Below are 21,473 nucleotides of genomic sequence, written 5' to 3'. Positions count from 1 at the left end.
TAGCCACCTACCCTAATCTCTTTAACCCCATTTTCGTTGCAAACTAAGCAAGGCCTGCTGAAGAGAATTTGAAAAAAAAACGAGAAAGGCCCAAAAAAAATTAAATGCAATTTGACGCTCGTATATATCGCATTCTAGATAGCGTTTACCTTGGCATGTCAATTCGCTTTCTTATTATCTGAGATCGAGCAATGTGAAGAGACCCATACCAAAATGATAGTTTAAAAGCAATAGAGTTTCCGTGAAAACTGAATATCGACCAAAGGTTTCACCTTAGGCGTAAGAAAATCCCTCAAGACATTTCGCACAAATATTTGGGGATATGTTTCGAATCAGAAGCACCTGGGGAATTGCGATGAATGCCGCAGCGGCTTCAACGGAGAAAATGCATGGCTTTGAAAGAGTCTTAAGTTAACTCTAGTTGACTCTAGTTCTGCAACTGGTTTCAACCCCACGAAAGTGTGGAAATAAAGTAAGATTCCGTTCTATGGCCATGACTAGAACTTTAATTATCTTCTTATTCGGTATGGAATGCACTCCTTGTTTGATAGGTACTGGGACAGTTGGTGTCTCCACCTGCAAACATGTCTTCTTATGCACCTAATGGCGATTATCTCAAAGCCTACTGACGTAGCTCAACGAAGTACCGTGCGGGACCAAAATCCGTACAGCACCGAAATCCGTCCACCTCATGAGATATCAATAAATTGTAGGGGGTTAAAGTTAATTAATGTAGAAATAATTTATCTTATCCTGTTCAGATACTTGGCAGTAAGCTTTTAGGGCATAGAAATGGAAAGAAGGCTTTGAAATTAAAACAACAGAAATCAAAAACAAATCGCCACCCACCAAACGCGGAGTTTTTCCGCCATTTTGTTTTCGGGTAGAGTATAATTGCACCTAAAGTAACTGTGTTTTAATTGCTAATTGCGAATCATTACATAAGATAAGCGGAATACAAATCGAAGGATGGCTTCTCAAGGTGCGTATCGAACTATTTACAGTGGGTGGTTTAGTCAATCAGACTGCTTCAATTTAAATATTTGGTTAAAAAATAGCTGTACGGATTTAGATCCTTTGATTCGAGAGATCGAGGAAGGGAAGGAAAATTGAAAAGGGTACTAGATCCAAAAAAAAGCTCGTTACTATGAAAAACGACAACAAAACAAATGTCGATTCCTGTTGATGATGTGTTTGTTATTGTCCAAAGTTAGTCTAGTAGCCTAAAAATTTTAACATGTCGACATAAGGAGAGTGATTCCTGAACAAAATATGATCAGAACCCATCGAGATAGAGAGATATCGAGATAGGGAGGTTATCGAGAGTAGAAAGCCCAAATGTATGTAGGTCGAAGGGACTAAGGAAACCATCGACATAGGGAGAGATATAGAGATATACAACATCGAGATGTAGAGAGTCGACTGTAGCACTATAGCTCTTGCCACCCGGAAGATGCTCCCAATCAAACCATTCCTCGAGCACGACGACACGTCACACCGTCCCTGGCGCCAAATTACAGGAAGAAAGCTGAAAATCACTGATCCCAAATCCCCGTCCATCCTTAAACATTGTAAACTAACAGTCACCACGAGTATGCTGGCTTCTACCCCTCTTTTACTAACTGAAAAATTAGATGATATTGATTGTATATATCACAAAGAACCATGGCTCTGTAAAGCCTACCAAATAAACGAACGAAAAAAAGAAAAAGGATTACTGACAGAACGAAGCGCTGATGTACGCCCATCTCTTCCGGAAAGGCTCTTCAGCTCTGGTTTCCAATAATGACTTGAAAAATTCGCCCGTGAGAAATGCATGAGCAAAAGCGAGGATATGGCCGGAAATCTCACTTAGCTGATATAGGACAAAGGGAGTCCAAGTCCTGTTGAAGGCCTTGGAAATATCTATGGAAACTTGATCCACGTGATCTCCGTCATAATAGGCTTTCTGCAACACGTCTCTTAGGTTTGTGTTGTGTCAGTGGCGTATCCTGGACGGAACCCGTGCTGGCGGAAACCGAACCTACCTCCGGCTTCTAATTTGTCTCTGTGATGAACTTATTCTCAAATAAAAAAATAAAATAATAACAAAAAAATGTCTCTAAGCCGCCGATTTACCAATCAGTTATTCTTGGGGATCGATTCGAGTTTGTTTATAGTCCTGGAGGGCACCTACCTTGTCAGGATTAGATGCGGGATATCCTATATCGTCCATCCACCAACCGAAGTGCCTTTCGTACTGCAAAGTTTCGGCGCATCCGTTCCTTATTGATCGGGTGGGTGTCCGAGCAATTCCCACTGATGCCGTTATGGTCCCTGCGACGAGTTTTTGTGTGGCCTAATGACCAACAACCAAAACATTGCACCGGAGAAGGGTACTAGACAGGGTTCCAACTTTTCGTTTCAATGAGACCAAAGCAAGCGTTTCTCGGGCCAAGGGAGAATCTTTTTTCGTTGTTTATGTGTAGAGGATCATCTTTCACCTCTCAATCTTTCTCTACAATTACCCTTGGATGATAGACGAAAATCTTGCCTATTAGATGAAAATCTTTTTTCGTTTCATCACTTTTACCCACTCACTCACTTTTCGCGAGAATTATCGCAGAACAATTACAAAATTGTATGGCTGCGCCGGGATTCGAACCCAGAATAATAACAATAATAGCCGCAGGGATGCGCTTACTCTAGCCACACCACCACGCTATCTGTATAAAAGCATTAGCATTCTACATAAGCTACTACCATTTACATTGAAAATGCAACGAAAAGACTCGAATATGAAAGAAAAAGAGCAAACCAACGTTTGGCGGCAATCGAAGTGAGCGAAAAATGGTTATCACTCTCCAAGCTGTTTTTCTTTCCCGAAAAGCGATTTCTCCCCGAAAATTTTCGTGAGGGAGCATCCTGTGCTCCTGAGATTGAGTGAGCGATACGAACCCTGGGTACTAGGGCCTCCTTGGACAACCCAAGAAACCGAAGTAGGCGTAGACCGGTCTTGTGAGGACAAGCGGGGGAGTCGCCGACCTTTTTGGCGATGCGGTGGACTTCGTCTACACCTTGATCATCCAGCTCCGTGCGATGCTATTCGTTGTCGTATTTGAGGGATTACCTTAACCGTCGTACTAAAACTTCCCCATTTTTGTCCATTTCGTGTCAACCTGATGTTATGTCGTGCACAAACCAATGAATTGGAACGAGATAGGTACAACATTCAAGAGACTCTAAAAATTGCAATCAAGACAAACAAGGAGAAAGGGGGGCAATATGCCCGGCTTAAGCAAAGACTGCTCTAATGTTTTAGCTGTAACGATTTTCATGGGTATTTCTACCTCACGCAGCAGTTAAACAATATAGTTGAGATTCAATAAGGGTTGCTGATTGACATTGGCTTTCCGATAATTATCAATGTGGTTAAACAACCGTGATTTTCTTCTTATTTTCAATTTCATGCCTGTTCTTTTTCTACTTTCCTCGCGTTAAAAAAAATATGTTGCGGGCGCTCGATTCAAAACTCAAATGCAAAATCGTTCACATTGAGCGATTGATTGTTTATCTTCGCGAAGGATGAACAATTAAACAAGGTAAGGAAATGCCGATATTCACAATATTTAAACTAATTAGTAGAATAGAAGTTTCATAGGTCATATCACTTTCCATGGTGCATCTCGATCTATGTTTCTGATTACCCTACCCAATCAATGAAACTTCCTTCCCATGGTAATTGTAGAGATGCAGAGGTATTCTCGGTCTCTAGTAGCAACAATAACCACACACTAACATTCCCTTTCTTTCCCAACTGACTCTAAGTACTTGGCCGGCGCCGTTATTGATCAACATTCGAGAGCTGCTGGAACGTGCACTTCGAGAATAGATGGTAAATCCCAACCACTATTCACTTGGATCGAAGTGCAATTCGCACCAGCTCAGATCAATCGCGGAGTAGCAACCATTGATATGTACAGTCAGTCTAAGCTAAGCTAAGCTAAACTAAGTTCACGCAGCAGTTAAACAATATAGGTAGCCGATGCCATATTAAATTTTAGGAAAAATTTTATCATACTGATGATATTCACATTTCAAAAAAGTGGTGATATTGAGGGAATAACCAAGGGGGGCCTCCGGGGGCGTAATTATTACACGAACCAAACTCTCAATAATCCTTATACGCGACAGACTTTTCTGGATAGGCTTTGGTACAGCATATGGAGGCGCATGGTATATTCTAGCAATGGTACATAAGCAGGGATTGAATCCTGAAGAGAAAGGACAAGTCTCTCACTTATCATCTCTTTATACATATACTATATGTAGCATACCGCGAGAAACTTTTTTCGCAAGCTGTCATGACAGATTCGGGAGGATATACCCCATGATAAATTTCTTTTAGAAAGCTCCAAATGCGGGGAGCACTGGCTCTGATGATGCATTTCAACTTGTTCTACACAGCTGTGCAGTAACCAATACGAAAGGAGCGAAAACAAAGCGAGAACCAAAATTTTTCTGTGGGGGCTGCCTATCCGATTCTGTTTTTTCGCACTTGTATACAAGTTTGATAAATTTGTTATCATGGCTGGTTATGATTCGGAACAGTTTTTGCCTCTCTTTTATCGTTGTTCGTTATCTATGAATTATTGACTGTGGCTGATTTTTGACCCGCCGCTGCCACATCCAGGCGCTATAGTATATGTGCAAAATAGCCAGCATGAGTTAACCACCAGAAATTTGTATGGCGAAAGACATCTAACGCGAGTTTTCTCGAAACTAGAAACTTTTCATGAAAAAATATTTGGTACCGGTTATGTAGGAAGGTGTCTGCTACTACGCCTACCAAATATTTTTTCGATAAAGGCGCTTAATTTTGAGAAATCGAACCTTAGATGCCTTTCGCCATACTGATTTCAGAAAGTTAACTCGTAGTGTGCCGCTGTAAGCACGCTCAAAGCAGGCGATTCATTGAGAGCGATTTCTGCAAACCCTGTACATAAGCAAATTTCGCCACATCTGATTAAGTAATTGTACAAGTATGCTAGTTTTACAATTCTTTCACAGTTGTCTTACCCTAGCAAGTTCGTTATGTTTCTAGGGAGGCTCAAGGAGTAAGTATTCAAAACGTAGATAAATCCGATGTGCATAAGATATGAGGAAAATTTAATGTAGGGGGAAAGACGGCTTTGGCAGGTTTTGTTCTATTATTGGCAGGGGGTTTTTATGAAATTTGGCCACAATATTCTTTGATATGCAAAGAATGTTTAGGCCAAATTTGAGCCTAGTCAGTCATAAAAAACCTCCCTGCCAATAATAGAACAAAACCTGCCAAAGCCGTCATTCCCCCTATATGTATATAATTTATTCTACAAAATTGTCCCAGGCAGATTGTCAAAAGTTCAGAAGACGCCCAAAATCATCTGGCTGAACTTGTAGTTCTCATGATTTTCTGATCGCAGTATTCGTCATGTCAACCAAAACACGCCCTTCCCAAGATGAATTAGAATTAGATTCAGGTTTTTCGTAATGCGAGTTGCCATACAAAATGCTGGCATTCACTTATGGATCCTGTACACCTCCGGTGGTGCAAAGGGTCGACTTGAAAGATCTCCATCCTGAGCGTTTCCCGGCTATCGCTTTAACCTGTTGCCAGGTTAGATTTCGGTCGACTTCTTTTATTTCTTTATTGAGGCTTCGCCGCCATGAGCCTCTGGGTCTGCCTCTGCTGGCCGTCCCGTCCCGCTGGGTTCCAGTCTAATACTTGTTTACAGATTTCGTTTCCGCCCCTACGTAGAGTGTGGCCGACCCAGCCCCACTTCCGATCCCGAATTTCTGTTGCTATCGGCCTCTGGTGACAACGACGATGGAGCTCGTTGTCACAGATCCAGTTGTGAGGCCACCAGGCCCGAATTATATACCGCAGGCATCTGTTGATGAACACCTGCAGCCGATGAGTGTTCTCCACTGATACACACCATGTTTCGCTAGCGTATAACAGCACAGATTTCACGTTAGAGTTGAAAATTCGTATTTTGGTGCGTTCACTTATCTGCCTGTTTTTCCAGATATTTCTTAAACTCGTAAAGGCAGTCCTTGCTTTCTTGATTTGTGCGCCTATGTCGATCTTGGTACCGCCATCTGACGCCATTTGGCTACCAAGATATTGGAAGCTTTCAACATTCTCCACTGGTTGCCCGGCTACTGTGAAACTGGAAGGAGTCACCGTGTTTACATCCAACGATTTAGTTTTGTTGACGTCGATGACTAAACCTGCCGAGGAGGAGCGCTCGGCCAGGTAGTTGAGCTTACTCTGCAACGTCATCAGCCAATTCGAAGTCGTTTAGGTGCTCCAGTCCGCGGTTTGGTTCACGGTCAATCGCATCTACCAGAATCTCGTCGATTACGATGAGGAACAGTAACGGTGATAGAATACATCCTTGCCTCACATCAGCTACGACCCGGATAGGGTCGGACAGGACCCCATTATGCAGCACTCTACACGAAAAGGCCTCGTACTGTGCTTCGATGAGGCCGATGATTTTCTCAGGAACTCCTTGCATCTCAGGGCGCCCCACATATTCTCGTGATTGAGACGGTCGAAAGCTTTTTCGTAGTCAATGAATACCAAGTAAAGGGACTCTTGGAATTCGTTGACCTGCTCCAGAATGATGCGGAGCGTGACAATATGGTCCACACAGGATCTTCCGGCACGGAATCCGGCTTGCTGCCGCCGGAGAGTCGCATCGATCTTCTCCTGAATCCGGGCTAGGATAATTTTGCACAGAACTTTAAGAACGGTACACAGCAACATAATGCCTCGCCAGTTATCGCATACAGTCAGGTCACCCTTTTTGGGCACCTTCACTAAGATACCTTGCATCCAGTCAACCGGGAAAGTTGCGGTGTCCCAGATATTACGAAATAAACGATGCAGTAGTTGAGCGGGGGGCCCTCCTTAGCCGTACGGTAAGACGCGCGGCTACAAAGCAAGACCATGCTGAGGGTGGCTGGGTTCGATTGCCGGTGCCGGTCTAGGCAATTTTCGGATTGGAAATTGTCTCGACTTCCCTGGGCATAAAAGTATCATCGTGCTAGCCTCATGATATACGAATGCAAAAATGGTAACCTGGCTTAGAAACCTCGCAGTTAATAACTGTGGAAATGCTTAATGAACACTAAGCTAAGAGGCGGCTCTGTCCCAGTGTGGGGATGTAATGCAAATAAGAAGAAGAAGAAGAAGTTGAGCGGATGTCATGGGGTCAACTTTGAGCATCTCGGCTGATATGTGGTCGACCCCTGGGGCTTTATTCAATTTCATGCTTTGGATGGCTGTTTGAATATCTAGCAGTGATGGAGCTTCGGTATTGACGCGTGTTATACGTCGGATCCTAGGCAGATCATGCCGAGGTGGTAATGGCCTGGCTGGCACTTGAAAAAGTTGTTTGAAGTGCTCGAACCAGCGTTTCAGCTGGTCAGTTGGGTCGGTCAATAACTGATCATTCGCGTCTTTCACAGGCATCGTTGCATTCATCGTCGCCCCGCTTAAGCGTCGTGAGATATCGTAGAGGAGACGAATGTCCCCGGTTGCGGCGGCTCTTTCTCCTTCGTCGGCCAGAGAGTCTGCCCACGCTCGCTTGTCCCGTCGACATGAGCGTTTTACTTCCTGCTCAAGAGCCGCGTATCGTTGACGGGCTAAGACTTTGGCTCCTCTGGTTTTCGATCGCTCTATCGCGGCTTTGGCTTCTCTTCGCTCCTCTATCTTCCTCCAGGTCTCATCGGTTATCCATTTTTTTCTCTGGGTGCGTAGTTCGCCCAGATTGTTCTCGCTGGTGGCGATGAAGGCATTCTTGATGGCGGTCCATTGGTCTTCCACGCTGCCACCTTCCGGAATATCTGCAGCACGCGTCTCCATTTTTTCAACGAAGGACCGTTTCACCGCGGCATCTTCCAGTCGGCGTGTTTTGAATCGTCGTCCAACTCTTTCCTCCTGCCGACGAATCCGCGCAATACGCAGGCGTATTTCACCGATGAGAAGGTGATGATCAGACGCGATATCGGCACTACGTTTATTCCGTACATCAAGAAGGCTCCGTTTCCATTTTCGGCTGATGCAGATATGGTCGATTTGATTTTCTGTAAAGCCGTCACGAGAGACCCACGTGACCTTGTGAACCGGTCGATGAGGGAATAGCGATCCCCCGCACAAAATTCTGCGAACAGTTCTCCGTTGTCGCTCATTTCTCCGAGACCATGGCGTCCCATAATGCGCTCATGGTTCTAGTTGTCGGATCCGATCTTCGCATTGAAGTCGCCCAAACAGATCTTGATATCACCCTTCGGAATTCTATCTACGACGGCATTGAGTTGACTGTAGAAGTTCTCTTTGTCTTGCAGATCGGCAGCATCGGTTGGCGCATAACATTGGATTATAGTAAGGTTTCTAAACCGTGTTCTAAATCTGGCAACGATTATCCTTTCACTTATAGGTTCCCACTTCATAAGCGCAGAGTGTGTCTGAGCGCTTAGTAGGAAGCCAACTCCGCGATGCCGGGGAGCGTGTTCACCTCGTAAACCAGAGTATAGCAGAACTTGTCCCGACGGCGTTCTGTGTTCTCCAAAGTTTGGCCAACGGACTTCACTCAGTCCCAGGATCTCAAGCTTCATGCGGCGTGCCTCATTGGCAAGTTGTGCCAATTTACCCTGCTGGGCTAGGGTTAAAACGTTCCATGTTCCTATTCGTGTCCATTGTTTCGCGCTAAGAGTCGTCGCGTAAAATCAGTCCGTATTCTTTTATTATCGGATTCTCGAACAAATTGATGTTTCGGGAACAGTAGGTTGTTGGCCCAAGGTTCCCTATCCACCGGGATGGGGCTGCCATCTTAGGTATAGCTTCCGGGGAATAGCATTTCATACTCAGCCGCTGGATGCCAGAACAGACGCTGTTGGAGCCGCACCTCCTTGGTGGACAGACGCTCGATCAGTCGGGTCAAATTTGTTTAAAGTCCCACCCAACACCAGGACTAGGCTAGTGCGCTTTGAGTGGCACACGGTCGCTTTGATAGGGCCTGCTTGGGGACACATGCAGCTTTTTATAGAAGTTCAACAGAGCCCACTGTCGAACCTCACCACATCCTAGGCAGACCCCACAGAACGCACCCTCTCACTCTAGCTGATGTCAGAAGGCCAACAGTGCCCATGCTGCACTACCAGCTAAGTACGCAACCCTTAGCTGGCGGTCAATTGTCATCGGAAAACCCGTGGAAGCGTGAGTATTGGAACTTGTGAGGACCAGAGCTATGTTAGGCCCCCCTTCCCGGATGTCAACTCACCATTTCGCAGCCCATAATGCTGGCATAATAGTACAATATTTTAACAGATGTGATGGAATTTACACAATAAGTTTAGTCACATAATGTTGGTGCACCAATACTTAACATTCCGGGTCTCGCACCGTTCAACACCCACGAAAAAAGCACGTTTGTCGCTCTTAAATAAGAGTAGCGAGACTACATGAGTGATCCAGGACCATGAAACTCCCGGAAGGTTAAATACACCATGTGCCTCAATATGCTTGTATCACAGACAAATAGACAGAACACTCGAGAATTCATCGTTGTATGCTGATTTACTAGCCAATTCAAATAATCATTAGCTAGTCGAGCAATCACATGTGGCGCAATCAGTCAGCAGTCGATTTCTGAGGTACATGACCACACACAAATTTCTTTTTACGACGATGTCATTATCACACCCACTACATTCTGTATTCGATCCATGGGAACTTCTTTAGCCGTGCGGTAAGATGCGCTGCTGCAAAACAAGACCATGCTGAAGATGGCTATCATCGTATCAGCCTCATGCTATACCGATACAAAAATGGTAACTTGGCTTAGAAACCTCGCAGTTATTTACTGGGGACGTGCTGAATAAACACAATGCTCCGAGGCGAAGAAAAAAGAAGAAAAAGAAGCGATTCATCGGACAATGTCAAAGTCACAATATATAACTTGTTGTAACGCGTTTTCTGCCCAAGTGCAATAAAATTCACGATGTCTTCGTTGAACAGAGAAAGTTGCTGTGTTTGTCGCCAATATTTTATAGCACCAGACCGAATTCCGAATTATTGGGAAATAAGTTGTAATTTCTTCTAGACGGCTGTCGTCGAGAATAAGTGTAGCACATGAGCATCGAATGAAGCACTGTGCGATTATAGAGTGGTCAGAATTAGAATCATTTTTTTCAATTTAAGATTCAGTTATTGTAAACATCATAAATAGAGCATTTTCAGTAACATCAATCATCCTCAGGTTACTTACATTTCTAAAATTGACAAATCAAAATCAAAAGAAAGAAGGGCTCATACTAGTAGTATTCCATTTTCCAGGACATTCGTTTTTCTTTTTAGTAAAGAAGTTTAAATATTTTATTATGCTTACCAGATGACATGTTTTGCTATTTTTCATTAAGTTCTAAGATTTCAGAATATCGCAGATTGGACACCATCTTTGAGCATTTTTCCTTGAATGAAAAATTGCTTCAATGTGGACGCCAATCAAGCACAATCAGCTCATTATTAACCATACTAAGATTCAATAATCAAACTGGCTCTCTATTTCTGATCTAACATGTTGAATTATGAATTACAAAAAGGATTAAACACACTATCCATCCGGCTCGTACATTATACCCGTGTAGATTTTCTCCCATAAATTCTCTCTCCCGATTTTCCCAGCCTCCTGACGGCGTGAAAATTTTTACGCGCTCTCAGTGCAGCTTCCCACCATCACCAACCAACGGCTTAAAATATTGGCTTTCAGATTTTGCGTTCATTCCCGGCCGAGCGCGCGTGCGACATGCGATCCCTTGTGTTGTCCGCGCCGTCGTGTTTGAAAAATCGACTTTTTTCTTTTCGTGCGTTCTGAATCGCTGGGAAATGGTTAGCGCATTTTCCCTTTCGGTGCGACCTTGATTCCGTGACAAAGCTGTTTGGCTTGTTCTGCATACCTACGTCATCGAAGGGAGAAAACACATTCTAGTTGCAATAGAAAATATCGGTTTCGCATATTTGTCTCAGAAAAGTCAAGTGAAAAATTTCCCATTTGCTAAAAAACTGTGTAGGTGTGAGAAAGTGAACCATATTATGGCATAAGTGATGTAAGATTAGAATTTAAAAGTGTGAAAAAAGAACCGCAAAATGAGTACCACAGAAATTAGCACGACGGCGTCCACTTCGTCGTATGACACCGATTGCCACTACGGCAACTACCAACCGAAGGCCCCGGTCAGGAAAAAACGCGTCATGACTATGCTGATGGTAATGAAGGGCCAATAGCTTCTAAGTACTCACAATCATCGACATCAGATGATCGGGGCGCAATGTGATGTGATTAGATGTTCAATATAAATTCTAATGTTATAGTGTAATCGCTTCTAGTGTCGATCTATCAGTAATTGAATAACATTGTATTTCTTCTCGTATATTTCTTTTTATAATCTGGTTATGCGCTGATCGCTACTGATAAATAAAACAAAACAGAAAATAAGCCAAGTTACTAAATCGTTGGTAAGCTTTTGTTCGTTTTAATTGCTTTAGATTTATTTTTATTTTTTGACTTGAAGTTTTATCCCAAAAGCTTAAAAGTTACTTTTATACTCACCATAAGTCATGATTCATTATACATTTTTACACTTTAAAAGGCGATTTTAGACCTCTCATTATCTCTCCTTGGCTTTTAGCATCACTTATGGCATCTATTATAGCCGGCTCTCAACCTCTAGATGCACGTCAACTATTATTGATTGAGAACAATTTATGCATAGTTCTAGAAAGTAATGAACGAATTCCCTTTTTTTTACCAAGAGATTTCCTCTACAGAACCGGATATCTACATTGCCTATTCCGGGTTGGTAATGCATACTTTATCGCTTTATCGATTTAGATTTTAGACTTGCAAATATTTTATTGAAAAACATGTTGTCAAAAAAGAAAATAAGAATTCTTAAATTTAAACTCACATTAAAGTCATTTATAAAACGTGACAGCCTGGTTGAAGATTGTGGCTAATTTTGTTGAGAGAGGAGTTGAGTCAGGAGTTGCAGCATGAAGAGCCAGCAATGTCAAATTCTACCAACTTCGAAACCGTAATAGTGTGGTCGGTCAATTTTATGGAAAGCTGCCGATAGGTCGTGTAGGTCTGTATAGACAACGTCCGTTCGTGCCTTCTGCACAAAGCTGTCGGAAATGCTCGAAGATAGACACAACACAAGAGATTAGTAGTCGTTGATCTGCCTGAGATAAACCCAGGGTGATCGGCACTCAGATGTTGCTTATAGTGTGATATGAGTGGTTCTGTTATCACTAGCTCGAATAATTTGGATAATATGCTGCGATAATAGTTGACATCTTCTCGATCATCTTGTACACGGCCTCTTGTACACGGGAAATATTGTAGTGGTTTTCCACACAGATGACGGGTCTACCAAGGACATTAGGAGAGACAATTTTCTTAAACTCGTGCCTTGTCAAGAATGTCATTCCAGGCCAATGTAGCAAAGAACTCGACATGCTATGATGATCGGCGTTATGGAAATTGTAGATTACTTTTTATAATCTGGTTATGCGCTGATCGCTACTGATAAATAAAACAAAACAGAAAATAAGCCAAGTTACTAAATCGTTGGTAAGCTTTTGTTCGTTTTAATTGCTTTAGATTTTATTTTTTATTTTTTGACTTGAAGTTTTATCCCAAAAGCTTAAAAGTTACTTTTATACTCACCATAAGTCATGATTCATTATACATTTTTACACTTTAAAAAGCGATTTTAGACCTCTTATTATCTCTCCTTGGCTTTTAGTATCACTTATGGCATCTATTATAGCCGGCTCTCAACCTCAAGATGCACGTCAACTATTATTGATTGAGAACAATTTATGCATTGTTCTAGAAAGTAATGAACGAATTCACTTTTTTTTTTCACCAAGAGATTTCCTCTACAGAACCGGATATCTACGTTGCCTATTCCGGGTTGGTAATGCATACTTTATCGTTTTATCGATTTAGATTTTAGACTTGCAAATATTTTATTGAAGAACATGTTGTCAAATAAGAAAATAAGAATTCTTAAATTTAAACTCACATTAAAGTCATTTATAAAACGTGACAGCCTGGTTGAAGATTGTGGCTAATTTTGTTGAGAGAGGAGTTGAGTCAGGAGTTGCAGCATGAAGAGCCAGCAATGTCAAATTCTACCAACTTCGAAACCGTATTAGCGTGGTCGGTCAATTTTATGGAAAGCTGCAGATAGGTCGTGTAGGTCTGTATAGACAACGTCCGTTCGTGCCTTCTGCACAAAGCTGTCGGAAATGCTCGAAGATAGGCACAACACAAGAGATTAGTACTAGTAGTCGTTGATCTGCCTGAGATAAACCCAGGGTGATCGGCACTGAGATGTTGCTTATACCCGGGCAGAAGCCATGGACAGAATAACAAAACATGATATGGACTTGATTGATATAAGAGATAAAAGAACAGGCAACAATATCAAAAATTTGCACCGAAATATCATTTAAATATCAATATATGCTATGAATAAGAACAAACTAATAACACATGATATTGATCACTTTTTACAAATAGCATAACTTGCTCTTCCCATGATATTTTAGTGCAAAACTTTGATATTATCGTCTGATCTTTTATCTCTTATATCAATCATGTCCATATCTCATTTTGCTATCTTATCAACATTTGATATTAATGAGCTATTTTCGTCTACTCGGGTAGTGTGATATGAGTGGTTCTGTTATCACTAGCTCGAATAATTTGGATAATATGCTGCGATAATTGTTGACATCTTCTCGATCATCTTGTACACGGCCTCTTGTACACGGGAAATATTGTAGTGGTTTTCCACACGGATGACGGGTCTACCAAGGTCATTAGGAGAGACGATTTTCTTAAACCCGTGCCTTGTCAAGAATGTCGTTCCAGGCCAATGTAGCAAAGAACTCGACTCGATATGCTATGATGATCGGCGTTATGGAAATTGTAGATTATTGGCTTGATCGATGCAACAACATTAGCTTGCATCGCATGTTGCTCAGCTTGAGTAACAACGAAATGTTATGTATTTCAGAATGGCAAAACAATTAAAAACTATTATGATCCCAAAGTTGACTAGAAAGTAGTAAACATCTGAAGATGAGAGGCTTACCCATACATAGATTACAACAGCTTTCAGATATCACATTAAATTATTAATTTAGCTCATCATGCAAAAATTGCTTTATATAGGTCATCAAATCCAATTAGGTGTTTATTGATTTGTTATTCTATGAACAGACACAATGGTCCTAATGATTACCCATTTCTAATTAATAAATTAAAAAAAACAACTTTTTGGTGACCATGGTGATCAACCAAGCGGCTCCATACACGCGTGGCGTGTTCTATACACATTGTAGATTGTGTTTGACTTTTATTTTGGTTTTTATTATTATCTCCTTATTATTATCTACAGCGGGTGGGACAAGTAGGACATGTCCTACGCATGAAAATACATGGGTAGGACAGTCGAAGCATTGTCCTACCCATGCTTATAGTAAGAATATACCACATGGATAACTAAAGTATCTGATTATGAAACAAGGATCATCAGAAATAAGCTCAAATTCAAAGAAAACGCACAAACAACCTGAGCAACTGTATTCAGAACCATTTGAATCCCTCACCTCGCCAATCAATCTTCCGAATCCAGTGATTCATCATGTGATCCAGCCACCGAAGACCACTGATTCCGTGGTCCAACCTACAGTATTATCATGTAACGAAGTCCAACCGAGTAACCTGAATGGGAGCAATAATACCAACGATAAGGTAGTTATAATTGATAATATAATGAGACTCAATTCGGACTGACAATACGATTCAAATTTCATTGTTCTAGATTTGTGGGGAAGAATTTGAACTGTTTATTGGTAGCGACGGAAAGCAATACGCTGAGCTAAGTAACGGAACCTTCATGGAAATAACGACTAAGTCAGAGTCCACCAATGAAACAGATCCGGCTGAAAACCACGAAGAACTCAGTGCAGCAACTATCGATTTGGAAATTCGTAAGTTACATGACAGATTAGACACTATTGAAGGGATTTTGAGCAAGTTATTGAACTTTATGGCAAATTTCGAAAAGTTTATGCAAATGCGGCATAAAGGTGAAACCCTCTCGTGTCAGCCAGCCGAAGATTTCTCCGAATTTGAAGGATTAGGAAAGATTAATACTGTGGACTCGCTGGAAGCTTTGGAACAAAGCTTAGCGAATCAATCATTTGCGGACAAGTATTTCAGATACTTCCATACTATGTTCAGCTTGAATGGAAAGAGGGAGAGTGCACCGTTCTTCCGTAAGATTATTCGCACCCTTGTAACACCTGTTGTATTTCTCCCATATTCATGGAAAGGAAACAAACGTGCAAGCAAGAACTCACCAGGCGCCGGAAAAAATCATATCAGCTTCGAAACATCGTTTCCGGAATTCATTAAATTCGTATATCGCGTGGTATATGCCGCTGACTTTTCCCATACCAAAGAGCACAACGATAAGTTATTTAAGGATTATTTGAGATATAAAAACACCGAGTACAAGCGGTTCCAGGAAGGATATGGGGATCAACGAGCTTCAAGTACTAGGAAGAGAAAGCAATCAAAAGTTCTCAAGGCTAACGAAGCACAGGAGATTTCACCTAAGCGTCAACGCTCGTCATCTCAAGGAAGTAAAAGTACTTCGTCCGAAAGCTGCGATGGATCTCTGACTTCACTTACATCTTGAGATCTCCGTTTTAATCCCTGAATAATAGTTATATGAAATCAAAAGAAATTTGTTCGGTTTGTTTGAATATATTTTGTTCTTCATATGTACGTATGTGATCTTCTCTGCAAACATGTTTAGATTATGATAAGTTTCAATAAAAATATCATTACTTCATTACATATTTATTCCTTAACCATCAATAAATATTCCTGAGATACAATATCACTTAACGTATAATAATAATTACTTCAGTGTGTGAATGAGTGGAAAGAAAACGGATTCGGGTAAACTTGCATCTTGACAATCAATTTTCACCATTTTGCAGAATATTTCGTCAAGCTTGTACTTCTGAAACTCATTTTCGTAATCTTTGTTAGATCCGTATATGTATAATGCTGATGAAACAATAGGTTTCAAGAATAAATCAAATAAATCAATGATAGTTTTTCCAATCAGTGAAATAGAATTTGATGATGTATGTTCTACTATGTATCTAACTGAAACCACCTTCATACTACTAGTAAGAATCCATTGATCAACATCTGATTGCGTATCTATACAAAACCCTTCCAGATCAATGAATGAATACGCTTCAGATTTTTCTCCAACCATTTCAACCAAGAAGGGATCCGTAAACTTGTCTTTTGAAATTTTTCTTTTTAAAATCGGAATTTTTGTGGATATGAGATTACGAGATTTTTTCATGGATACGTGTCCTTGTATTTCACTTATCCTCCGAGCAACTTGTGCCAAGGGCAATTTTCCACTTCTAATCAGTCTTTTCAAGCCAAATAACTTAGACTCGAAGTGATATGCGTCAAATGTTCCCAGGGGTACGAATCTTATTACGTCATCAACCAAATGCGACAAGTTATGCATGTTGCTGCAAAAGAGTTGATCTCCATACAAAATTTTCACACCAGGAAATCAATAATATATTACGTGCAATTTCAAGGTTTTGTGAGCTCTGATTACGCCTCATGCAGATTTGAATTGCACAGTAGAAATTCAAAAACAGTAACATCTTCGCTAGTAAAGAATTTTTTCAGTACGATTATACTTAGGTATAATAAAAATGTTCTTAGTTCTGTACCTTTCCAGCGCGAAAGGTGTTCCAATCCCCTAACTGGGCGCCGAAATTCACGAGGTAATTTGCATGAATTCAGAAAAACTGATATATCATCTTGTTGCTTCCCTGACCATTTTGCGTTATAGTTGTTAAGTGTCCCTGACTTTTGTTCAATAACCGTTTAGTGATACCCAAATCAATAAAATGTAAAAAAATCGACGATGGGGAAATCCTTCACCATGTCCAATCCATCTATATACTCTAGGATGCTATCAGATTTATGATGACCTTCTTCAGCTCTGGCCCGAAAATCTTAGGCCGTCCTTAAATGTGCATCGATTTCCGGGAAAAGTATAAAATGTATGAGATAACTCTCCTCCGGTCACAAATGTAAGTCAAGAGCTGTATCCATTGTGGCCTATTACACCTAAAAAACGTTTATATTGATTAGCGCTTTGAAATTATTTACTATTAGCTACTGACCTCGAAGCATTGACCGTGCCGGCGTGTCACAGATGAAGCAACGTAATTTGAGCGATATTCTGTTGTTCTTAATCTGAAGTCCGTTACGAAGAATCTCATTAAGCTCATTAACAAATGGAGCTAAAAAAGCATTTATATCCTTTGGCTTAGCTAGAAAGAATAATAGTTTAACTCGATTTTAGAAACAACCAAATGCTATTTACATTCGCCACAGAAGATTCCAACTACCAATGGAGATACGTGCTGGGTCATTTCATGGACATTTACAAGAATTGGCCAGAAAGAACAAGTTGAGCTTTTAAAAGTGGGCAATCCATCGATGTTGATATTTAGTGATATTTTTGATAGAATATTGTCGAACCGTTGGAATATTGTCGAACAATGTGTCTTCGAGGACCTTTTGTAATCCGTAATGCCAATATTCTCCGCCGAGATTATCGGACTTTACTTCGGTATTACGAGGTGTGGAGACTAATGTTCTTGCATCTTTTGGGAGAACATTATCCGGAACATGAGATTTCAGAATAATGAGTAATGCATTCAATGCCGTATGCTTTATCTGAAAGGTTAAAGCCCAACTCTTCAGCTCTTCTCGGAATGACAGCATATCTTGTTTCTCGAGATTTTCAAAACTATCGTCACTTTCACACTCAATTTCATCTGAACGGTTGCAGAAAACTTCGACATTTTCGCAAGAGTTTACACGATGTTCAAGGCTTTGAAGTGGCTCCTGGATTACGAAATTACGAAATGTTGTTGAGGTAGCATTTTCGGTATTAAATGCACTGGTTTCAATTGTATTTACTCTGAACTTTTTCGCCTGTTGCATTAAGACTTTTTTCTTTTTTGAAAAATTTCCATTTCGTTTGATTTTTTTCCACAATTCTTTATCTTTTTCTTGAACTACTGTTTCAGGATTCATCATTATTTTATAGTTGAAGTTTAATAAAGCAAAGCCAACAGCATCCGCTTGAACTTTCAGGATGAAGACAAGATTGATTATTGTCAAAACTTATAGGAAGTAACAATGTAACGGAATAGAAACTATGTTATGACTTCAATAATAATGCCTAAATTATGGACTGGTTTTATTTTGATCATTCGGCAACTAATCATTCAATAGTCTTTTTGTAATCAATTTGCAACTGTATTCTGACATCAGTATCAGTAACATTTTTTATGATCAGGTTGCAGTTAAATTACCTGGTAATCGCATAGCAACCATTTGTAATATCAGTTTCAGAAAGACTGAAAAGTAACCAATATTTATCCCAATGTAACCTAACATGTTCCAAGTGTCTGAAATGTAACCATTATGTAACCTTTCGAATTATTCATATGATGCTCGATGGTTACAAGTGCTACTTGGGTAATACCATACTGTTCAAGGAGTTCAATTTCTAGATTTAAAAAAATATCGTTCAAATGTCTGAAAGTTAGTCAGAGGTTTGAAAGTTTATCAGAGGTTCAACTGGCACTCGAGGAGGTTTTCTGGATTGTGAACGAAACATCTTTTCCGAAAGGCTTCGCAGAGTCCGTAGGGATTCCTGAGAATTCTTTTAATTCAAAAATATGATGTATTGAGTCCAAAAAGTCTTGAAGTTTCTGCTCTTTCAAGAAATTATTTAAAAAAAAAATCTTGAGTACGTAATTATTTCTGCTAGTTAGCATTAGCATAACATTAGCATTAGCATTGTTACGGTGTAATTCGTAGATTGGACACTAGTGATACTCATGTTTTACTTTTGAGATCCTTATCTAGAATGCTATCAAAAATCAAGAAGGTGAGTGGTCCTTGATTCCAGTCTTAAACAAAAATAACAAAAGCATGAGGATTACTACTCCTGGCCACGCCCATCTTCATCGTAACGAGGGAGAGGAAGGAAGTGTTGCTGTGGTATTTACTTAACGAGAGGCCACCGACTTAGCGACACCCTCATAAGTACCGCGGAGTTGGATAATGAGGAAGGTATTCGTTGGGTCAGGATTTGCCTGTAGCTGGCAATGAAACCGTGATAGATCCCACCCCGTAACACACCACGTAAAGGTGTCTACCCAGCGTTACGGGTTAGTACGTCTAGTCTACAAATAGTCCAGGAAGCTCAGAGAATTTCTGAAATTTTATAAGAATTTGCATACTGGCAGAACCACTGCGTCCATTGAGTTGAACTTTTGTGGTATACCCCTGATTACTCTTAACTATGTATTCGCATCTTGTAGGTTGATCACCAAGTAAAGTAAACAACCTAAGACGCGTCTTTTCCCAGTCCGGTATAATTGAGTTAATAAAACCCACTACCTTTCCAGGATTTGCAGTCCAAATATCTCCTGGTTGCATAAAGCCACTATTTAGAAATTTAGATCTACCCTGTATAATGCATCGCAACTGCAAAGCAGATGTTCCGAGGTTTCACGTTCCATGTTACAGAAACGACAGATATCATTCTGAATCTGGCCAATATTTTTCAAGTGATATCTGCTCGGGCAGTGTCCGGTTATTAGGCCAGTGAAGGTGCAACGAGCTCTCTTGCTGAGCTCCAAGAGCTTTTCGGTTACTTTAACATTGGGAATTATAAATCTCTTTGATTGAGAACACTTTTCGGCAACCAACCAGTTGGTCATCAACCTTTGTGCTTCCCAGGATTTCAATTCCATTTTTATAGTACAGTATGATATACCGCAGAAAGGTTCTGGGCCAATAAACTGTGTGTTTGAACCTCGTTTTGCAAGCTCGTCTGCCTTTTCATTACCTTCAATACCACAGTGTCCTGGAACCCAGTACAGATTTACGGAGTTCTCTTGGCACACTTTTCGCAATGAAAGAATGCAGTCCCAGGCCTAATCCTTAATATCAGTTGGAAAATTAGCGAAATGTTAATACATGTCAAACAATTACCACTATATAATATCTAAAAAATGTTACTTTCAGAAATCTTTAGAAACATTGCTACGATCTACTGTGAAAGCTTATGTTCGTCCAATCATCTTTTAGTTTGATCATTTGGGGGATTTCAGGAATTTTCAGGAATCACAAGAAGTATGTAAAAATTTTATGATATTTGTAATTCCTACTTTGTAATAAGTTCTTTGAAGCTTTTAGAATGCTTTTTCTCAGAGACTTGATAACCACACATCCGGTCTGGATATTGTTTTGCGTTCTTAAGACTACCAGATAGTACGGATTTTTTTTATTAAGGAAATTTGTTGTCCTGAATGAAGAATACAATCCTAGGATTGGGTCTCGGTGAGATTCTTCAATCGCTGTTCAAAAGCCTAAGGTCGAAATCTATTATTTATTTATCTATTCAGACTAAGGCCGAAGTGGCCTGTGCGGTATATAAGAGTCTTCTCCATTCGGCTCGGTCCATGGCTACACGTCGCCAACCACGCAGTCTACGGAGGGTCCGCAAGTCATCTTCCACCTGATCGATCCACCTTGCCCGCTGCGCACCTCGCCTTCTTGTGCCCGTCGGATCGTTGTCGAGAACCATTTTCACCGGGTTTCTGTCCGACATTCTGGCTACGTGCCCGGCCCACCGCAGTCGTCCGATTTTCGCGGGGTGAACGATGGATGGTTGTCCCAGCAGCTCATGCAACTCGTGGTTTATTCGCCTCCTCTACGTACCGTCCGCTATCTGCACCCCACCATAGATGGTACGCAACACTTTCCTTTCGAAAACTCCAAGTGCGCGTTGGTCCTCCACGAGCATCGTCCAGGTCTCGTGTCCGTAGAGGACTACCGGTCTAATGAGCGTTTTGTACATTGTCAGTTTGGTACGGCGGCGAACTCTATTCGATCGGAGCGTCTTGCGGAGTCCAAAGTACGTACGATTTCATGCCACTATGCGTCTCCGAATTTCTCTGCTGGTGTCATTTTCGGCAGTCACCAGTGAGCCCAAGTACACAAATTTTTCTGCCTCCTCGATTTCGTCACCACCACCGATGCAAACTCGCGGTGAGTGGCTCACATTGTCTTCTCTTGAACCTCTTCCTATCATGTTATTCGTCTTCGACGTGTTGATGACTAGTCCGATCCACTTAGCTTCCCTCTTCAGTTTGATGTATTCTTCCTCCATCTTCTCAGAGTTACGTGCCATAATATCCATGTCGTCGGCGAAGCCAAATA

The 21,473-nt window shown here is 41.1% G+C and overlaps 2 protein-coding genes across 7 annotated transcripts in view; both read left to right on the top strand.

Moving 5' to 3' along the window:
• LOC134222632 (tyrosine-protein kinase Fer) overlaps positions 1 to 21,473 on the top strand; it is a 259,025-nt gene that overhangs the window by 228,480 nt on the left and 9,072 nt on the right. The window contains exons 1-2 of one of the 6 annotated variants that reach the window (XM_062701803.1): positions 10,808 to 11,299; positions 11,522 to 11,548. The exons of 3 other annotated variants lie outside the window; for them this stretch is intronic. In XM_062701803.1, coding sequence (XP_062557787.1) covers positions 11,180 to 11,299; positions 11,522 to 11,548 — 147 coding nt within the window. In that variant the 5' untranslated portion in view covers positions 10,808 to 11,179. Of the gene's footprint in view, positions 1 to 10,807; positions 11,300 to 11,521; positions 11,549 to 12,646; positions 12,666 to 21,473 lie in introns of those variants that run through there. 2 more of the 6 variants (XM_062701808.1, XM_062701815.1) reach the window with 2 other exon arrangements.
• Positions 14,625 to 15,962, top strand: LOC134208175 (uncharacterized). The gene is made up of 3 exons (XM_062684236.1): positions 14,625 to 14,861; positions 14,932 to 15,100; positions 15,446 to 15,962. Exons 1-3 carry the CDS (start codon positions 14,625 to 14,627, stop codon positions 15,811 to 15,813), a joined length of 774 nt encoding a protein of 257 aa, XP_062540220.1. The 3' UTR covers positions 15,814 to 15,962.

This window comes from Armigeres subalbatus, chromosome 1 (assembly GCF_024139115.2).
Source record: "Armigeres subalbatus isolate Guangzhou_Male chromosome 1, GZ_Asu_2, whole genome shotgun sequence".
NCBI classification, from domain to species: Eukaryota; Metazoa; Arthropoda; class Insecta; order Diptera; family Culicidae; genus Armigeres; species Armigeres subalbatus.
The sequence above is the reverse complement of the archived record's forward strand: the minus strand, read 5'-3'. Positions and strand labels throughout refer to the sequence as shown.

What these genes read in the sequence shown, in the direction of transcription:
- LOC134208175 (XM_062684236.1), top strand. Translation starts at nt 14,625, where the DNA reads ATGAAACAAGGATCATCAGAAATAAGCTCAAATTCAAAGAAAACGCAC. An exon ending in GCAATAATACCAACGATAAG is followed by an intron (nt 14,862 to 14,931) that starts GTAGTTATAATT and finishes TCATTGTTCTAG; the next exon opens with ATTTGTGGGGAAGAATTTGA. An exon ending in AACTATCGATTTGGAAATTC is followed by an intron (nt 15,101 to 15,445) that starts GTAAGTTACATG and finishes ATTCATGGAAAG; the next exon opens with GAAACAAACGTGCAAGCAAG.